The 22257-nt window shown below is 41.7% G+C and overlaps 2 protein-coding genes across 8 annotated transcripts in view; one reads left to right on the top strand and one right to left on the bottom strand.

The window, feature by feature from the left end:
* Cut (homeobox protein, cut) overlaps nt 1-19049 on the bottom strand; it is a 139585-nt gene extending 120536 nt beyond the window's left edge. For 5 of the 7 annotated variants that reach the window (XM_077423734.1, XM_077423738.1, XM_077423736.1 and 2 more), the window contains exons 1-2: nt 18651-19049; nt 9917-11571 (exon numbers count right to left, since the gene is read on the bottom strand). In XM_077423734.1, coding sequence (XP_077279860.1) covers nt 9917-10015 — 99 coding nt within the window. In that variant the 5' untranslated portion in view covers nt 10016-11571; nt 18651-19049. Of the gene's footprint in view, nt 1-9916; nt 12367-18650 lie in introns of those variants that run through there. The other 2 variants (XM_077423739.1, XM_077423735.1) reach the window with 2 other exon arrangements.
* Nucleotides 1-22257, top strand: part of LOC143907178 (uncharacterized) — a 240418-nt gene that overhangs the window by 25342 nt on the left and 192819 nt on the right. The gene's annotated exons all lie outside the window — the stretch shown is intronic.

Here is a 22257-nt window from a genome sequence, read left to right as displayed (position 1 = left end):
AGACAAAAAGGAATAAAAAAGGAACAGAGAGAGTGAAAGATGGAGGAAAGGAGGTAGGGACATACAAAGAAAGAATATGATCGTCAATCGGAAACTCTTCTGCTATAAAAAAATTACAAAAACTGCGAAACACTATAGCAATCAAGAATTAAAATTGCCGATCTCTTAATTTGTCATAAACAACAAATATTTTACTGCAATCTATTTTACTGCATGCTATTAATAAAATAAATTATTATGACCAAACATTGTCACTGCGTTTCTACATATGCATTGAATTTTGTTTATCTTATATATTGTCCGATGTTGCTTATTCTCGTTTCTCTATTCTGGATGCTCCGTCCCTGGCTCTTATAGCGATTCTTTCAACGCCGGAGGTCCCGAATGCGAAGCACAATAGCGACTGGCATTCGAAACTCTCTGCACGCTTATTCGAAACATCTTCACGAGGAAGAGCTTATTTTACATTTGTCTAGCTAGCTCCCCCACTTGATCAAAATTTGACGAATAAATTATATAACAATACGCTATTTATGCGCTCTCCAATCCATAAGAAAAAAATTTGCACTTGTTTCATTTAAACAAAAAAAATATTTTTCATATAGAGGCCAGAAAAATCCATTATCAGAATTGCATCTTATTCTGCAGACATTAGAGATAGTGTGAATTTTTTTTCCTTTCGCATAGTTGATTCGTATAATGTAACGTGTACGTAATATATAATAGTAATTAGTATGCGTGACATTACATACGAACTAAAAGAGCATAAGGTTCGAATTTCGGAATCCAGTGGGTTTGCCAAATATTTCTGCTATCGCGTACAGGTCTCGCGAGTCTCGCGAGTCTCACGAAGGTTCGTAGTTCGCGACCCGCATATGTCCCATGGAGGTATGCGCCTCGCGTGCCTGGCGCATCTGTTGCACACGCGACGCAGACAACTTGCGACACTACCAACACGTTAGAACGTTCGATGTTACACGATGATCCGTTCAAAATTCAAATTTTAAATAAAAATTGATTTTCTTACGTTACATACACAGAATAATTTACTCAAACGCGACACACACTCGGTATAATTTGCTAAACGAGCAGCCGACAGACACGAAAGTGTCTACAGTGCCAATTTGCAATTACACTACCCAGGTATTATTCGACCACACACATACCTAATACGAGTCCTCGCATCGAACCGCGACTAAGCCTCAAGTTTATGGTTTCGGCGTGTCCAGGTCAGAGATCATACGCGAAGATCATCCCGAGAACCTCTTCGGAGTCGATTGTGGAAGTACGCGCGTGGGTGCAACCGGGCGAGCCGTGGGTTCGGGACTTTGGGTCGTAGGTCACGTGGGTCGTGTCGCGATAATTAAGAGGTATCGCGCTTTGCTAGTCGAAACGTAGATATAATATACGGAATGAAGCGGGGCAACGTGTTATCTGCGCGTGTAACGTGAAACGCGCGGATTGTAAATATGCTCTTAGATTTCACAAGGAGTAGCCTCTCTCTCTCTTGGGGTGTATTCTGTAGATCTTGTTTACGGGGATGCGCCGGAACGGTCAATGGCTTATTGACGTCCGTAAGACAGCTCGACAAATATTTGCTTGAATCTCGCGACGACGTTGTACTAGATGATTCGTGTAATATGGTATACACACGCATATACTTTGCGCGAACACTGAAAGTATTCGTGAGAAGGTGCTATACTCCGGCAAACTTTAAAACCTTTCACAAAGTTTTTATTTCAAGCTTTGTAAGACGAATTGTGTGAAATTTGTGAAAAATGAATTTAAATTACCTTTTCTGAATCATCAATTTGTATAATAACGAAGCTATTTTGTTATAATAATACGAAAATAATAAAAATATTCTTTTTGTTAAAGTAACGTACAATTAATACATCGACATCAGAATATTTAAGATTCGATGACCCGCGAAGTGAACGTTTGGGCTCACTTTCACCAGCGGCTTACTACAGTCGTCGATCGACAGAGAATGACGTTTCCAGGCCTCCAAGGGGGAGAGCATACTCCGGTTCCGTGATCGCTTCTGCCTTCGCCGTTTATACAAAGTAGAACGCAAATGCACAAATGCAATTAAAAAATACTCGTAAAATGTATTAATGCCAAAGAATCGTGAGAAACTCAATATAAATTCTGTCATTTATTTATAAAATCGTTCTGTAACATCTGCCTTAATCTTGTAATCGATATCTTATACAACGAGAAAAAAAGAAGTCGAAAGTTTCACTTTACACAGCGCGACCATCATGGAAAATATATTATATACGGCAATAAAACATGCACACACTTATTAGCACGTATATAAAATCTTCGTGCATTCCCATGCGCACGGCATGCATATATGATCATTTCGTTGTCTCGTCCATCATCTCGGCAATCGAATAAACTATCGACGGGAAAATAATTTAACGCCAATACTGCCTACGTGAGTCTTTATCGCCGCGCGCGAGCCCGGCGGTACTCCCTCGCGTGGCATTTCACCCGGTAGTTAGTGGGTGCTCAGCGCGCGAGTATCTCCCGCGACGCGTGTATTTGGATATTTTTAGAGTGTGGGTGAATCACTGTTTGGCCGAGGCAGCCGCACTCACCGGCTCCGCCGGCACCGACAGCTAAATCACCGCGATTTCAGAAATAACGACCGCGGAAATTAATAATCCCCCTGGGTGCCCCATACAGAAACCTCGTTCCCCTTCTTCGTGATCAAGTGGACCAGTTGTTCGGCGACGATCACGTCGCGTATTACCTTTGTTATTATATTATCAGGTCTTATCTCACGCGATTGTGAATGTTATTTTATATTATACTGATCAAAACTGCCGCGACGGCGCGTCTTGTTTCTTCCCATGAGATATTCGCTAAGCTCCCCATGTTCATCGTTCGGAATTCCTCGTCCATGTCTACACGCGAGTAGTCTCGCCCGGTCGCATTATGACTCGCATTCCTATTCGCAACAGCAGATCGTTATCGTTTTATCTTTCTAGCCATCATTGTGTCTTCGATACGGTTACCAGCGTAGGCAGAAGAAGCTGCGATAAGAAACCAATTTTTTTTTTGCTTTTGCGATCAATCATTCGCTCTTTTTCTCCTCTGCTGTGCTATCCCCATTGTTCTTAATACAATGAATATAATTCTTATCTTAGAAATTAAAAATTTTTCGATAGCGGCAAGTATTTTTAAATTACACGCATTGTCCCAAATGCACTTACTTACCAACGTGACATTTTAGTTTCGCGAAGACCGATCGCAGGGGTCGTCGAAAAAATGAACGCGGTAAGGTAACGGCTGAAGGAGCGCTCCCCACACCCCCCCGACTGCTCGTTCATTACGTATTTTAATAAGGCAAGGAGGCGAATGGCAAATATATATACGTGTACTGCGTACACCTGCGTTCGCTTATAGTCAGCGCCTAACCGACCACGTTGCTTACTAGCAGCTCGTAAAACGAGCGAACATCGGTCTAGTACGTAGGTCTAGACCAGGCCTGGACTAAACCAACGAGACGGCGAATCCGAAATAAGCCCCTGTATTCTATTTCGAGGCCGACACGCCGCGCCATACAGTACCTCAGTATCGGTATAACACGCTATGATTCCTTCATCGACCTCTCTTGCTCTCGTCCTCCTTTTGTATACATACCACTGTCATTGCGCCCTGTTTGAATGCATCAGTGTTTAAAGTCGCGCCTGAGTCGTATACGGTTCACGTTCAATCAATAAGGCGTATTTAAAAAAAACTTATCGTAATATGGCTCATCGATTTCTTGCCTGCCCCTACTAGATACATGTGCCAAATCGATAATTTTTTAGCAATCAACATTTTCAATAAACTTTGCATTACGAGAAATTAAAAGATTTCTTTATAACAATATTTTATTAAATGACACGCATATCTCTGATGGGATATAAATTTAGATATTTATGTGGGGATACCAGCTATTTGATATTGAAAATGTCGCTAGATTTCATGTTACATCGCTAATTACTAATATTTATTATCGTTAATAAAAAAAAAGTAAACTGAATATTTCACTTTATAAAATGATTTGGATGTGATATTTTGCGCTATCTATAAATCATGATTAACGCTGAGTAATGTAGATAAATAAATAAATCGAGTGTTCACTAAGCATAATTAATATCCGAGCAGGTTTATAACCGAGCCGCTCTGTTAAACTTGGCTGCTTTAATTTCTTTTTAATTAATAGTGATATCTAATTACTATAATTAATTTTTAATGAGTGACGATAATCCGCGCTAATGATATTGCACGTCGTAAATCCAAAATATATTGCATTGCAGTCAAGCCTACGAGCAACATGAAACATTCATTCGTGATTTACAGTTCGTGATCTCAATGTGCACACGCAATATATCGTATAATATTTTTAACAATTTAACAATTTCGACGGAGTATCTCCGACGTTCCATTGTTGTTTTATAATAATGATATTCAAACATCCTAAAACTGTTACTACAGACTTAATCCATTACATAAAAAGAAATGATGAAAAATAAATTGACTTTCTCATTTTTGTGTATCACAAGTGTATTGTACGTTGCCCAATTCGACATTTCACATTTTAAGTGCATCTCAATGTGCTTAATCTATTTATTCCTATCATCGGATTTCCTTATTCATCAAGTCTTGCAACGAAGCGCGATGCGATCGATATGTCTTTATAGAAATGGAAAAGAGCGCGTCAGAGGACACTCTTTCGTTCTTTGACATCTGGCTCGTGCAACTTCCTTTTCTCTCTCTCTCTCTCTCTCTCTCTCTCTCTCTCTCTCTCTCTCTCTCTCTCTCTCTCTCTCTCTTTCTCTCTCTCCCTCTCTCATTCACTCGCGCCGCACGTCTATCTCTTTCTATCTTGTTCTTGCTCGCTCGCGTGGTCTTCCGTTCCCGCTCACGTCCGCGTGACTCATGACTCATGTCGCGGCGTGCGACGCGCCTCGATAAGTGTCGCCGTCTCTTGGGGATTTCGGGAACCTCGTCGGGGATTCCCCCTCTCCCCCTACTGCGCGTTGCGCGGAGCAGCGAAACATCTCCGGCGGAGGGGATGCTCCGTCGTTGCGGTGGGGGCCGCAGACGAAGGGAGGAGAGGGCCTAGCTACGGCAAAACTTTTGTCCATTCACGGCCGACACGCTCCTAATTGGGAGTACGCTTCGAGGTCTCGTTCCACGCGCACGGATGCTGCTGGACCGGACCGGAACTGATACTTAGGAATCGTATTTCTTTTTCCTCTCGCGCTCGCGATTGACACTCACGCCCGAGCGTGGGGAGGGATCTTTTATTTATCAAATCTACAACAGCAACAATGTCAATCGCCGATCGAAATTATTATTTCGCCGGAAAATTATGTTCTCAAATAGATATGCCGCGTTGTAAGTCATGTACGCATTTAAAAGTAAATTTGGTAAAAAAGGCATATAAAGGTTAATATAAGAATTAAATTTGTTAAGCGTCAAAATGCATATTCAGACATGCAAAAACATGTTTTTACGCAAAAGCGTCCTTTATACTCCGCACGTCAATGTGTATTTGTCAGCATTCATGCATGCTTATCTAAAGGAAGTTATATTCGCTACATATACACATTCACATATATCAATGCAATTTCCGTTCGGTGAACAGAAAGTTTGATCACTAGAATTGAATGTAGATGTTTTTTTCAATCATGCTTGAGAGTTGTTATTTCGTGTCGAAATTGCAGACATTGTTGCAACGATTTTTTTACAGATTTGTTTTATAGAAATAGGATGGATTCGCGACACGACCTAAAAAAATACTGCACGACTAGATGGATTCGACTGTGGCATAAAAATCGTTATCTGATATTAATTCTACGTTTATATAAAACGATATGCTACAAATTATTGTCGCTATTTTGTATAAGTGTTCGCATTTGAGAAACGTTCGAATTTTGATGATTCAACTTTCATTGCAATTCACATTCGAAAAAAGTTTGCTGAGGACTGTGCTCATGTGCAAATAAAACAAATGGCTTTTGGACAAAATCTTCTTTGTGATAAAAAAATATTTTGAAGTATTAATAATTCGATTGACGGAGGGAAATAATTCACGGAAATAGCGTTTTTGATGCAATGCGGAGTTTTTTATGTTGTGCAATAATGACGAATCAGCGTCAATATGAAAGTCAATATGATGATGTCGAGAAATGTACCATGCTAACGAGCTGGGAGACTCACTCGATTGTCGTCGATAGTACCGCGAGTCAGAAAATTGCGCTGCAATCTTCTGCGCGTCGCCAGACGGAGCAATGTACTTTATTACATTGCGCGTTTTGTCACATCGTTGGTTTATTGAATTACTATGAAAGAAACTACTCTTCGAGACCCGTCAAAAAGAACCTAGCGTATAATTTCTATTGTAAACATAGTCTTTCGCCTTTTGTTACTAGTTATGGCTCTGATCTAATGATGCCTCTAAAATGGCAAGCCATTTGCAACTTTGCTTGATTTAGAAACCGCATCGAATTAAAAGTACGAATTCACACTGCTCAACTACGCGCGTCGCAGAGAGAGAGAAGTTAATTCGCTTTCATGATTTACACTTTGGTCGGGAACGTTTTGGAGCGTTATACTTATTCAGACGTTACTTTACAATATGAATAATTTTGGAATAAGTTTATTAAAATAACTGAAAAAAATATATCCTCTTAACCCCAATAACAGTTATTATGGCATCTTACTGCCAACAAAATCTGACTCTATATTAAACATTAATTTCACTTAATTCGTTCTTTCTCTTTCTCTAAATCATATATTTTATTTATGTTTTCTTCAATCACAGTAAAATATAAAAATATAAAATTGCACAATTTTGTCGATATATAACTGATATTTAAGGCCTATATCGAAGATTTAATCTGAAGAAACTTCGGTTTTCCCAGGTTTAGACGAACGGCGTGCCTACGTCATTAGCTCGTAGCCTAATCAATAGACATAATTATGAAACTATGCGCCATTAATAGTCCCGAGCCGCGCGGGTCATAATCTCGTGGTGAAGGACGGTACGGTACTAGTTCGCGCGTTATTAAGCGGGTGTATTTTATAGGAAACCGGTAGTTGGGTAATAACGAGCGAGGGTTGCCAACGTTCGATTATGGTTCCTTAACATTATTACATGCTAAAAGAGAATAACTAATAAAATGCACCGCATTGTGCCTCCCATCAAGCAATATTCAATTATGACGTTAGAAAATCTTAACATTCACATTTAATCCGAGATTTAATCCTTATACCTGTTTCTATTAATAATTAACAATATCAATACATTAATTTGCGTTATATAATGTCATTCTCAAATAATAGCAAATAATAAGCAAATCTAAACAAGAATTGGAAAAGCAAGATAATATTTAAAATAAACACGTATCTTACTTTGTTTTTTCAAAATAAAAAATGTCTGAAAATTACTTCATTTTTAAATAAATAATACAGAAAACACATATCGAGTTCCTTTTCTGAACTAATTTATAAATTTTATAAAACATGATAAATTATAAATTATTGAAACATCCGGTAAAATATTGTACTTATTTGACGGAGAGTCGTCGTTCATTGACGCATCTGTCCGATTTCTTCTTTTTTTCGTCCCGTGGTTGACTTTCCGCTAATCAAAGGATGCGACAATCGTTTGCATTTCCTGTGGCCAGTCATTAACATCGGCACGTTTCAGTGGGGCTTTATCGTTTATCAGCTAGCGACAACACCCTTCTATGTCGGCCACTTTGCCGCAAGTCGGCCGCGCCATCCCCAAATCGCTAAACTATCCTCCAAACACCAAGTACCGCACTAGGGAAACTTCGACGTTAGCCACCCTCACACCTTCGCCGTTTGACCCTATAGAATCGGCCAAGTGGCCGAGAATCTGACCAACGAGCAATTACGGACGAGGTGCCGAAAGATTTTGCGGTGGGAGATTTACCACTAACCGACATTATTTACGGAGCTGACTGGCGGGCAATTCTATTTTCGAGATGTGCCCAAGACTCGCCACTTGATAGTGATGTTTGACAAAACGTTTCAAACGTACAAATTATCTTAATGAGCGAGCGACTTATAAATCACGCGGCGCACTGACAGCTATACATTCGTCAACCACGGGCATGTTAAATCTTTTTTAATTTTGTCTCATTTTACCTGCGCGAAATGACAGATCGCTTTTTTTCTTACTAATAGTCAACGATACAAATAGTTCTAGTGATGGAACTTACGGCAAATGACCATCGGTCTTAATGGATATCACTAGCTTGCGTTATTCGTCAATATTGTCAGAGAAACTCGGTAATTTAATTTTTCCTCATTAACTGTCCCTGATGTACGTACCGATTCGTCAACGGTTATCGAAACAGACGATTTCGTATGAGTACTCGTGAAATACACTCTTATAAACAGCACGCTGTAATTAACCTCTGCTTTGATATTCCGCCTGTCAATTTAGAATTCGTGTGCTTGCTCTGCGACAGATGAAATGTTTTTATTTATCGGCAAGTAAATTTCACGGAAATTTAACGTAAAGTTGTCCGACAGTTATTGGAAAAATCCGGTACATAGTATACTTATAGCGAATGTACACGATTTTGTTCACGATACGAAAGAGATCATAAATATTAATAATTCATTTCTCTCTGAACTTATTTTAGTATAAGTAAAATATTGACATATGTCATACAGCAGCATCTAACACGAGCTAACATGTATTAAAATTTAGCGTTCAGATATAATGATTCTTGATTTTGGAGCGGCAGTATATTTCTCACTTATACGCTCCGAAATGTTATTTCTAATCTTATATTAATCTCTCTCACTTTCTTTGACGCTCCATATTCCCCATATACTTTTGCGAGGACTTTATAGACGTCAAAACAAATGTGAAATTTGCCTGTTTTACAGCAGATTATATTTAATTGCAGTACAATTGTAACGACGTGTCACGTAGATGAAGCTAATCTTAACTAGCGGTTTCTAATAAATAATACTCTGTGCGCGAATATGCACGAGTCATCGTTACCAGTAATAAATATAACCATGTTGAACATTCTTTTATCGGTTTTTTGTCGGCTCTATATTTAACATTTTGATAGCTGTACATATTCATAATTTTCTTCATACGCGCGTTATCTGCGATTTAATTTACACAATTCGTCAAGACCGCAACGCTATATCGATAACCAACGGCTCCAGAATATCGCGGCGACATTTATAGCGCGATACTAACGCGTGTTTAAAACAGAAAACGCAAGAGGCTTTTCGAAGTGTGTGTATTTTTCTTTCGAATTACGTGGAGCGGCTTGTCCCATCGCGTAAATACCGGCAACGTATCGAATGACTGTGTTACCCGCATCGTAGTAGATTTTCTGATTTAAACGCTCCTACTAGCGAACGCGTGACACGGTCGAACCCTCCGGCAACCCTCCGGGATTATCTCACCCCATGCCAACGCGGAGCGGCCCATTTCCGGATATACGTAGAACGAACGTACACCTACAAAGTTCTCTCTCCCTCTTGTAACACAAAATACACTCGATCGGCACAATCCTGATCACTTCGCTCTCGCGTGTCTCTAAATACTCGCTCCTCAGCCTATCCGCACTAATCCTCGTCACCGAAGCTACGTGCACGTAGACGCAACGATCGCGATCACTTTCCTGTCCCGTAACGAAGGGATACTTTCCGATTTCTCTCTACGTTCGCACTGATCGGCAACGCGATTCTTTTCCGGCCGAACGTTGGCCGAAAAACGATCGGCCGAAGGTCGCGTAATCACTTCGGTCTCGCACGACGGGCAACGCGGGGAGGAATCACACTAATCAACAGCACCGAACTACTACCCCGTGGGAGTTATCGAGCGTGGAACATCGTGTCGCGCACTTACCTGTTGCCAGAAGTGGGCGAGCGTGAATAAGGGCTCCTTCTTGTAGAGCCATTCCATGGTCGTTATATTCCGCGAGTTGGCCTCCGCGGAGGCCTGCATGCTGGCCAATGCCGCTGAGTTCAGACCCGCTAGTATGGGCTGTTGGAGCGCCGCTGTCACGACGGAGGTGTTGCTACCGGCTACCAGATTGGCGTGGTACACGGTCGCGGTCGGCGCATCCTCCGAACCACCAGTAGCCAGTAGTTGGGCCCCGATCGGCGCTGACGGCCCCTGGAGCCCCAGTGACGAAGCCACTTTGACGGCTTCGAGCTTCTCCGGCGGACGCAAAACTGCTCTTCCTCGTTTGCCGCCTCCGCCGCCGCCACCGCCGCCGCCGCCGCCGCCGCCGCCTCCGCCTCCGTTGCCGGTCGCACTCGGGGAACACGTTTTAGGCGGCGGTTCCGTCGGTACCGTCTCTCACCGGCAGTCCACGATGCAGCGCGTAGCGTGTCACGACTGTCACGCGTCCACTCGGCGGCTCGCGCTTTCGTGTTATTGCCACGCGATGAGCATCGCCGGGCTGACACTCTCCCGCGGCAGCGCGCATTCGATCTTCAGACGTTTCCTTTTCGAGAATTTTTCAACCGTTACGATGCCGTGCGTTGCAAGTGTTTGATCGTTATCACTCGTACGGCGCGTACTCTTATTTATCGATTTCTAGTCTAAGCGAAGTACTTCGATCGGTTTCTCTCTCGTCGTTCTGCGATCCGAGCCGATCGTCTGAGCTTAGGTATATCACGTCGCGATTCGTCCACAAGCAGTCGTCGAATCAAGTTGCACGACACAATTCTAACGGGCTAGATAATAGTCTCACGTTTGTCGAAAACGCGCTCGGTACCACGGCATTATCAGCACTGTGCTAAGTGTCTCGATCTTCCTCGATCGACGGATCGTGTTGATCCGTATCATTCGTCACCGTATCATTAGCCACTATACTATTAGAGGGTCATAGAACTCCTGGACCGGACCAACTCCGCGGACTTGTCAAGATCGCGCAGTCTCTCACGGACAGTCCGCCAATATCGACGTTGTGCTCCTCTTCGTCGTCCTCGTCGTCTACGTAGCGATGATGCGAGCAGATCTCTACCCGCTGCCGCATCACACGGCGCGCATCACGGAACGTGTCTCTCACTCGCGTCAAAATCGGGACTCAGTCCGCGACACTCGCGCACTTCGGGTGCACAATCGACTTACACAAAAAAAAAACAATCACGACGATGTGAGCACGGAGTCTCCTCCAGTCACACGAGGAAGATCACTTCGAGATTCGGAACACTTTGGTGACACTTGAAGGTAACACTTGATCGATACGCCGCGCGATTTCGAAATCTGCTCTCCTCTCGTAATCCGTTCTTCAGCAGAGTCTCTTGAGTCTCATTGATATCAGTTTGACGCGGCAGGCCCGATGTCTCACGTCCAGTACCTTCTTCCGTCGAAGGGCAGAGAGGTAAAGAGACGATCGTGTTTTTTTTTTCTTGATATCCTCTCCTCCTTCCTCGTTTCGTGGTTCCACTGAAGCACCCGGGTCGCGAACCCTTTCGTCCGCTCTCGTCCGGATGACCTCAAGAAGAGAGAACGAGACCCGTCCTAGCAGGCTCCTAACCTGAAACTAAGAGCTACCGGACGACCGATGCAATGCCTGGAGGAGGCGCAGAGCCAATGGTGGGAGATAGGCGGGAACTACGACTCGTAGTGGGGTAGTCCAACCCCCCACACGACCAATCTTGGATTCTGGGAGTATCCCCACTACGGTCGCGCGCCGTCTGATCTCGGAAAGGACACCGCGTGAGTGGGGATAAGCCGCGGGAAGGAGCGGGAGGCCGCGGAAAGAAGCGGAGGCTGGCTAGGTGGTCCCTACCAAAGCGGATCTCATATTTTCAACTCCCCGACCGCCCTTTTCCAACCCCTGCCGATCGCTAGTTCCCTTCTTCCGTTCCTTACTCTTTTTCTTCTGATTTCCCATCCTTTCCATCCGATCTATCCCCCTTTCGCTCCGTCTATCAGCCTGTTTCATTTTTTCGACTTTCTATATCCCCCCCTCTCCCGCTTCCGCCTCTCATACTGTCTTTCTCTGTTCTATATCTCTCTTTCTATCTTCTTGGTCCCGCCAAAACCCCTCATCTTAACAGCTTAAGTAAATATCCTTCGTTGAAAAAACATTCAAGTTAGGTCTAAAATTTGTCACAATCTCCCGAAAGATGACAACGTCTCTATATTACTGACTCAGTAAACTATTAATGACTCTGAGCAAAGTTGGAAATCATTTGACAATAATCGGAGTACACTTTGAACACCAATCGAACGCTTAATATATGAGATCGATTAAGTTTAATTAAATATTATTCGATATACTTTTTTTCTCTTAGAACTTTTTCTTAGTCCACTATCTATATTGAATTGTGATTGAAGAAGGATACCAGACGAAAGACACAAAGGAGAAAGAAAGACAGTTGAGAAGTATAATAAATACAAGTAAATGACAATTGTGCATTAGAACTCCAAAATAGTGTAATATAATGTAAAACATTTTTAAGTAAAATTCAGAATTTGATTAGCTATTTAAATATCTTTTTCTTAGATGTGACGGAACTCTTTAGAAAATAAAAATTACGAAAAAATTATGATTTGGCAAGCAAAGTAGTTCAAACTGTCATTTGCGCAAAAATATATAAAAATTACAGGCTATCCAAAGTCTTCTTCGCGCGGCATATCCACCATTACACACGCGGTGCCTCTCCTTTTCACTTAATTATTTGAAAATTACTTCAAAAAGCAGGACAAGGGTTTCCTTCCTAAATCGTGAACTGCATCTACCTGAAGTTGAAAACTGACAGCTTAATCAACAGGAACACACCGTACTTCAATCAATAATGTCATTCATTTACTAAACACGCGGTTAAAAATTGAATTTATTAAATCTCGCTGCTTGATAAACAGTCAAATAGTTCAGTTCACGACATAGACGAGAGATTTCTTAGTAAATTTTTTTTTATTTCTCTATCTATTCGAGCAAATCACATGATTGTAACTAAAGATCTTCGTATCAAGGGACAAGATATATATTTTTTTAATATTAAATAAAAAATTTTTGATATGTCGTACTTTTACGATCTTAATCATCCCACAAAAAGAGAAGAGAAAAAAAGCAGTACTGAGCAGTTTATATCAGAATTGTTCTTGTCGCGATATGTTATGGGGTTGACTTACGCGTCGTAAATAAAAAAATAGGCTAAGGGCACACGCGTGCAGATAATAGCCCACTGAAGGGGTTAGCCCCGGTACAACCCGCCTTTTACCGCGGTAAACCCACTTCGCACCAGTTAACTTAACTGGTATCGAACCCGGCGCACATACGAGCACACGTAACGTTCATTTTCATACTGATTGTCTGCGGTATTGACTTTCGACTCCGCGAGATTGATTGTTGCATTTATGTAACTCTAAACAATTTTATTTCCGGCATAATGAATTAAAATTGGACATTAAGCGAGAAGAGTTATAATATCATGTTGATTATCATTGTGAAAAAAATTCTCTAACATTTCAAAAATTGAAGTTAAGATAAGTATCGAAAAGCTAACATAATTTGTTCGAGTTATATAATATCTGAAAAACGTGATGTGTTTTAAGAAGATAATGTTACAACTGTTTGTTTGGACATACAATTATTCAGTTTAGAGAACAGTACGTTCTATATATCTATACGAAGAAATCATTTTTAATTTTTATTGTAATAATTTTTCAATACGAGATACAGTATGTCAACTAACGCGTGTTAACTTTTTTGTCGGTCGTTAACGAAGAATGATATTAATAAAGAAAGAAAAATTCATTAATTTCCCGAAACTCACTAATTTTTGTGAGACATTTCTAGCAAATGATATATTATTGCAGAAGTTAATGCAGAATATTTGATTAGATGTAATACTGACAATGACAGTATCTATATAGTTTGTGTAATACCGGACGCATCGTCATTAGAATACTGACTGGATACTTGTTGCTCGATTAACGCAACAAAGTTGCAGCGTGATGATCGATTTCGTACGATTAAGTATTCTGCGCTAATTCGCAATACCGTCAACAGTTTGGGATTGGTTTCTACGGCTAACGCGGCTGTTTAGCTCAAGGAATTTCAGCCGGTTGTTATTAATGTGACAATGTCTGTTTTCATATTCTACAACGGATATCATTCGTCTCGTTCATTCGTATTCGCGAACGATGCAAGAAGATAAGTGATAATCGAAAATCGTTGCGACACGGAGAGGAGGATGTCATTTATAATTATTAACGGAGGAAATCTATTGCGTTTGATCATATACTAATAGACGTATATAATATTATGAAATCATTATCCCTAGCAAAATGATCGCCAATAAGACAAGACCTCAATGTATCCTCACGTTGGTGCGATTTCCGCGCGAAGTGTTATTTCGAAATCACTTTCAGTGCTCAGACGCGTTTCGCCACAACGGCGACGAGAATTCGCGAGAGGTATTGATTGCGCCATGAAGTCCGCAGAAATTTCATAAACTTGTAATTTTCGGGACCAATGTGACGCGGTGTTACGACAGTTTGTGCGCTCGCCGGGGGCTAACGCGCGAGATTTATCAGGCGCGACTAAGCCACGAAAATACTACACGACTGCCGACTTGTCAGCGCGTACTTTACGATCACCCGGTATAGCGCAGGGATTAGTTTGTCAACGCCGGCCGGCGTGCGCGACGTGCGTGTGCATCCGCGTACACGCGTTTCGCGATGTGCAAGATTAGCCAATCCTCGCGTCTTGCGTCTTCGACGGTTGGAAATATAATGCGTTGTCCACACTTGGATACATTGTTGGCAGAGCCAGCAGCCCGGACAAACGGCTACGTTATTACGCGGTCGCAAAATGCGCTACTTGCGCACACTCGCACCGCCAACGACGAGCGTGGACTCGAGTTTTAAATAGAACGAAAGACACCCTGAATAGAAATAAAATGTTCTTGTAGAAATGTACCTTGGAGCAAAATTGAGAATTTCCAAGCTGCATTTAGCATAGGGATTATAATTACATATATATCTGCGTGTTATATGCTTTTATAACTTTGATAGAGGCACTGCTTGTAACTCCGTATTAAATCTGTAAGAAGAAAATAATCTAGCAATAAATTAAACTTTCTGATATATTTATGAATTTTTTTCATCGATATAAATAGTTAAATTATTAATCTTGACAGAAGTAATCTCTAAATCAATAGTTGCGTACGTATTTAACATAATAGGTATTTTCGTAAAAATTTGAGAATTTTGTATTCATAATGTAACAATGAATTCTAAAGAGATATAGGAGACGTGTAAGACGATTTAATAAAATGACTTTTTATTTGATTATAATACCGAGAAGAGGTATGCATTAAGTTTGTCAGATAATTAGAATTACAATCGAAATGGTTATTCTTGATCGAAAACGAGCAGATAAATTTGACTGACAGTTCGTTGCTCAGCACTTAATAAAGTAACGTGAACTTCCAGTGACATATTCCGAACAGTCTATATCGCTTTTAGTCTGTTATTCGATAAGTTCTTTAAAATAGCCTTTGTATCGCAAAATTATATTATATCTCGTTGCAACAATTAATATTAAAATGGAATATTCCACAGTCAGATTTGTCTCAGAAAATATTAATTTTTGAATAGAAATATTTTTTGTAGATTATGTCGACTTTCTATATTTATACTAGAATTACTGATCAGGAAAATCAGCGGTAATTTAAAAGAGCGGGATTGCAAAACGGTTTTGACGAAAAACCGTGGGGACGCATACCTAATGGATGTTTATTATTTTTCTGCTGATTCGCGTGGTATTTCTGCGCGTTTTGAAAAATTTTAAACTTGTTGGACACTGGCACGAAATCAGACACGTGATGATCGTTTACATTTACGATTAAGATAAAATTACCGGCCAAAAGTATTTGACCGCGGGTGGATGCTCGGCGATTGGCCAAAAGCACGAATACACCCTCGCGTTTTGCAATGCCGTTGAGACGATTTTACTGCTCGTATATACGCGGGTGTGGCCGCGGTCGGTTCTCGTAATAGTACGACAAGTTAATGCGTCGCCTGATATGCGACGTGCCGCCCGGATTTCGATGTACCGTGGAATAACTCACTTGCGACAAATCATTTCGAGTTTAAATTACATATTTCCCAGACGTACGCCCGTAGCCAGCGCGGATTTATTTCGCATTTACATCGTCCATCGATGAGAACAAAAACCGAATTTCTCGGCCATTTTCCGCGTCGCCGCTGCATCGCGCTTACGAGTCGCGGTTTCTCGATCGCGTTTCGCTTTATGCAAATTACCTTTGCCGTCCGTCACAGATTTTTATACGCGTGTCGCGCGACTGTCAAGGGTGCGTGTGTTTTTAATTCGCAGTCATTCTTCTTCGAAGATAACGAAACGCTGAATATGCGAGAAGTCGATCGTTACGCTATAATCCTTCCGATTATTTCTGCATATAACAAAAGAATCGTGCATAAAACCTTTTACTATTGTTCGGAGTTTCTTTTTTTTTCTATTAGAGGAAGAAAGAACTGATCGCGCAGGGCAAAGAGAGTCGAGACGAACGCCGCGTCGAGTCGGAACTATACTCATTGAGGTCACTCAAATGAAACCTCTAGGAATTCGAAACGCGCCCTCGTTTAATCGGCGGAATTTCTTTACCTTGTCGCGGGAACGTTTGCGACATCGCGCACGAACGGAACGGCTTCAACAAAAAGTCCCCGGGTGCCGGCCTGTCGAAAACGGAACCGCGAGAGACGTCGTGCGTCACGGTCGTCTTGGAATTTCGCTGCTCGCAGCAGAGAGACTCACTTTCTTCCAACGGTCACACGCTACTCAATATACCGGTCGACGATAAAGTCCCTTCCGCCGCCCTGTCCCCGCCATTGGTGTTCGTGGGGCAACGCGATTCTCTTCGAAGACTCCCCGGCGATTGTAACAATATCTTTTGCGCGGAGGCACACGAAGGATGCGCGACGAACGAGAGAACCGTAAGTTCAAGAGCCGCGCTCAGGGACGTCGTCGCGCGACACGCTCGCGGTAGGAACGACATGAGACTCAACCGTCTGTTTGTCCGACAGTAAGCGAAATCTTTTTTTACACCGGATAAGAGCAGGGGAGCTGGAGGGGGGTACACATGGGGGGATATATACGAGATCCAGGGAATGAACTCGATCCGCGGATGAACGCGGTGATTATTTTTCGAGACAACACTCGAGCGCGAGTACTGCTCTCGACATAAAAAATTACGTATTTTCAGAAGACAGAAAAGAAAGAAGTGTTTCGTGGCGGCTCGCGACGATCGCGTAAGATGTCGAAGAAGTGTGGCACGGAATCGATCGCGATTAAAGTCCTTCGTGAGTCTCCCTTTTTCCACGACATGCGTACCATGACGTCGCACCTTAGGTTCCCACTAATCTCTTTGAGATGCATTCGCTTAAAGTAGAGGAGTTCACCAGCGATACGGCACGGAGAAATTTTCTCTCTCTCTCTCTTTCACTAATGATGATCTCGCGTCAACGATCACGAGTTTCGTGAACACACTTGACGCCAGTTCCGCGCGTTGAAACGCAAATGAAGTTTACGATCTCGTACTCGAGACGTTAAGGTTTACGTGTTTGCCGATCTGAAACTCGCGCGAATTATAATAGTCAGCTAAGTGCTATCAACCGGGTCTCGAGTTCTCCGACAGAGAGCCACTCGAATCGCGTTTCTCACTCTCCTTCCCGAGCCGTGAAGCAAGTTGGTTGACCGCTCGAGATAAAGGTACGTAATGCGCCCGAGACGACCTGGAATCCGTCTGATGGTCACGTTCACGCTGGTACCGTTTCGACTTTCAGATAATCCGAAAGAATGCCTGCACGTGTGTGACGTATTCACGGGGGGAGACTTTTAGCGAGATAGAAAATCTCATCGCACAAAAATAGTGTTGATCGAGAATGCATTTATCGTATCAGCGCACCACCTTTCAGTCGATGCGAAAATACTAGAATCGTGCGAATCTAGTCTTTCTGACACATCACTATTGTAACGCGACTTTTTGTAGATTATAAATTATTTCCTTTAAATCTGCTCGACTATAAAGATAATATTTTATGAGAAAGAAATATTTAATTAAAATTAAATGCAGAAATATATAGGTGAAATACTCACAATACTGATTGTACGTATTTTACACAATTTTGATAAAGCAAATATGCTTTTTGGGTTCTAAATGCATTTATTATAAAAATCTCAAATGGATATCGCTTTGCTCCAATCTACTATTTTAATACTTCCAATTTGTTATTTTAATATATTAGAAGTCTAAAAAGAAAAATCTTTTTATATTTGAAGATGACTCGACGTAAGAAATTGCAAGTTCGAATTAAAATTTTGAGAATAAAACGCGGTTATTTATTTGCAATATTATTATTTTATACTCCTTGAATCGAAATTATTTCAAATGCACCTATCATGTCCATTGATACAATAACCATCTCTAGAGAAAATTGTTTAAGATTATTCGCGTATAGCCCCTATACGTGCAAATCACCCGCGTCAACTTGGATCATCACGAAATCTCTCGGGGGGGGGGTAGGAAGGGGGGAAACTTTATCACAGCTGAAGATTGTCACAAGTACACAATCACAAATCGCCGTTGACAATCACCTGCTGCAACACAGTCTTTCCGCCGTTCTCCGTAGGTCACTCTTCGACGTCGTCTTCCCTCGGAAACGTTCCCCTGATGATCTTCGCGGTCGTCCGCGGTGTCGGAGCGCGAAGAGAGAAAGGAAATCCGCGCGCGAAGCAGGTGAAAGAAAATGAAATAAACTCTCCGGAGTCAGCAGTGTTCGGGGGGAACGCCTCCTTGCTCGCGCGAGTGTCCTCGAGCGTAAATGGGGTCGGGCGAGGAGAGCACACCTTACACCGAAGCACCACTGCCTGCACTCGCCCGATGATCCGGCGCGTGAAGCGTCGTGTCGGCCTATTCGATCCACGCACTCCACGCGCCTAGTGTGCGTGTGCGATGGTCCTGCTGGGCCTGTGTTCTGGCCGAGACTAACTCGAGCGCTCGGTGCCTGCAGCCCTCGCAGTCATCCCTCCGGCCACGCACTTTTCCACCCCGGCGAAAGAATTGTCCGCCTCGGTCTCGAAGCGCGTCGGCGGGTCGTCATCAACTAGCCGGGGCAGTCCGTCGCGAATCGTCGCGGGTGTCCCGCGAACGGTCGACGTGCCTGTTCGACCGTCACCGATGTGCCCCCGAGGATGAATCCAGGGTGAGCGATAGGGGGTACGCGAACGCATCGAGGTTGGACAAGACTTAATCAGCTCGGGGACGGGAGACTGCTTCGGCGCGGGCCGTACGGTGGCGCCGCGTAACGCGAACCGATGGAAACCAGGCTGCTGGAACGCGAGGGTGGCTACCCCCACCCATATGCCGAGCATCCCTTCCATCCACAGCCACGAGGACACGGACCGCAACGCCGAGGGACGGTTCACTATATATCAGGTATCGGAAGTATCGGTGACTTCAACGGGCTGATCGGAAAGAAGGGTTGCGCTACGCTGAAGATGTTCCAGTTAAAACGAGGTTTCTGATCAGCTGCGATGGACGAACGTGCGATTACGGAGACTTCTAATTGAAAATCGATTATAATTATAATCGCCGAATTACTTCCGCTTTTCTCTTTCTATGGAAATTAGATTTATAGTGCTCTTCTCTGCTGGAATTTATATTATACTATACTATTCTTAAAAAGAGTTTCTTACTCGGGAATTATACAAAACGGGCTTGTAAAAATCTAAATCTATATATAGACTCATTTCTGCAATTTTAATTTAATAACAGATAATATCTACGATTAATAACAAGGTTAAATAGACTTGAAAACAACGTTCCAAGATAAAACAATATATCGTGAAACAGGTCGAATCATTAAAGTAAACGGTCTTAATACAGATATTTTAAAACGGAAACGTTGATATGTATCTTGCGATGTTAATTCCAAGTTTACATCGAGAAACGTATTTCGGAGTGGATGTGCTTGAAATCCAAGCGGGAAGAAGTCGAGAAAATAAGGAAAACTGATAGTTCGGCTCTCAGGTCTTCTTTCCGATCGGGAGTCAAAGCACGGCGACAGGGTGGGAAAAGGTGCATGAGCATGCGCTCGGAAGGGGTGATCTTAGGCGCAGGTTCTAACCCCCTCGTTCCCCCACCGCCGTCGCTTCTGGACGATCACACACAGCTCGACGTTTTTCTACCCTTATCTTTACTTCGCTTCTCATCCTCACCCGAAAAGCTTGTATATGCACTTTCGCAACTCGTACCGCAGCGACGTTCCATTCGAGATAGTGTCAATTCGAGATTGGCATCTCTCTCACCGTGTTACCTTAGCAATATTTTTTTTCACAAAAATTGTTTATGATTCAATAATAGTGAATCGACGGAATTGAATGTGCGACAAATAGAATTTTTCTATAATTCTGTAGTAACATTTAATCACACATTTTCGCTCATTTTATCTTACGTGTTTAATTGTCATCGTTCTTAGAAAACAATTATTATTATGGCTAATTACTTAACTATTTTTGATGCTTCTTTTATTTTATTACTATTTATTACCAGTCTGATTCGGACGTTGCATAGTGATCGCAGGATACATATAACGTAACATGTATACTTAAAATATACGCACTCTTGGAAACAGCTTTCAGAAAGGTGCACTTGAACGAATGTTAGCAACTGAATGGGGGCTTTCATCCTGAGAGTCGCGGCCGACAATGTGCAGCACACTCTTTAAAAATTCCTGCCAGCATTGTCGCAATCTCTTCTCCGGGAATTGTTTCTACAATCGATTCTCATTAATTATACCTCGGAATTATTCTCATTAATTCCGTTTCCTCGTTAATTCATCGTGTTCTATTATGAGTTGTAACCGACAATATGAAGTAAAAATCTTGAAATTTTTTAGTCTTTGAAATTATGCAGCCTTCTCATTATGAAAGAAATTTTTCATATAAAATGTTTATTTTCTAATTAATATAATAAATTATTTTTAATTAATCTTTGCTATGCAACAAATATAAAACTTATTAAGTTATATATCGTAAAAAATTTATATTCGTAGCAAATGTACGAAATCTTAAAAAATAATACAATTCATGTTATTAAACATTAACGTTATCAAACATTAAGAATTAACGTCGTTTCTGATTTTATCATAAAAAGACGGATGTGTGATTCCCCGAGAAGCATTAAAACCGCTTCTAAATTATTTCCGCGCTTGATACTAATCAAACATAATTCCGAGGATCTGACGAAACGAGATCTCGGTTCCTCGCGATGGCCATGACCATCTGCTGTACATTACTTCGCTTTGTAAGTACACATAGAAACGTTGCCGCGTGTAAGACAAACCCTCAAACCCTCAAACGACTGGAACGGCATTACTCTTCCCAGTTCTTACGCTCATCGCAATTTCACGAAGAAGAATGTACTGTCTATAGCGCCGAGCGAATAGATCAAACGTGTCATCTTGATCGTTGAATTATGCTTGCAATATATAACTCTAAACAACCGTGCTAATAAATTACCTCTCTGCAACGGTTATGCATAATGTTATAAAGTAGTAATTGCAAATATTAAGTAGAATTCTTTTTTTTCTGTTGAAAAACGTGAAAAAATTTGCGATTTTTATATAATTTGCAAATTGAGATCGCTATACATGCCATTGGTGATTTACACCCGACACTGAGTGACGTATAACATACGTCGGTTCTACAATCTATTGTTCAATATTGTCCTCCTGAGGCGAGGGTTAAGCGTTCACTTTCGATCACATAATGAGTGGCAATGTAGGCCAGGAACGTCCAGAGGATCGTATTTCGCCGTACGTGGCGACACTCAACACTCGGGTCGAGTCATACAAGGAATAGTCGATTACATATGATAGCGCACCATAATTCTCGGAATTTCGCGTAATCGCTGTATATAATACATAATAATAAACGGGAGTATCGAACCTGCGATAATAAATATGTTGACGTATTGAAAAATGTTTAACGCCGAATGACTTTCGGAAACTCATCTGCGGTATGCGAATAATATAACTATTGTTTATTATAATTAAGTAAAAGTAAATAACGATAAAGTATTCTAATATTTATTTATATCGTGACGAATTTAAACGTTTAAAGGTGCTTACATCTTCATATGTGACAGCTATCTCCTGAAACATTTTAATTCATTTTACTTATTGTTATACGATAATCGAGA

The sequence above is a fragment of the Temnothorax americanus genome, unplaced genomic scaffold (assembly GCF_048541705.1).
Source record: "Temnothorax americanus isolate GAGA-0224 unplaced genomic scaffold, ASM4854170v1 Scaffold8, whole genome shotgun sequence".
In the NCBI taxonomy this organism is placed as follows: Eukaryota; Metazoa; Arthropoda; class Insecta; order Hymenoptera; family Formicidae; genus Temnothorax; species Temnothorax americanus.
This window is presented reverse-complemented; position numbering and strand designations above follow the sequence as displayed.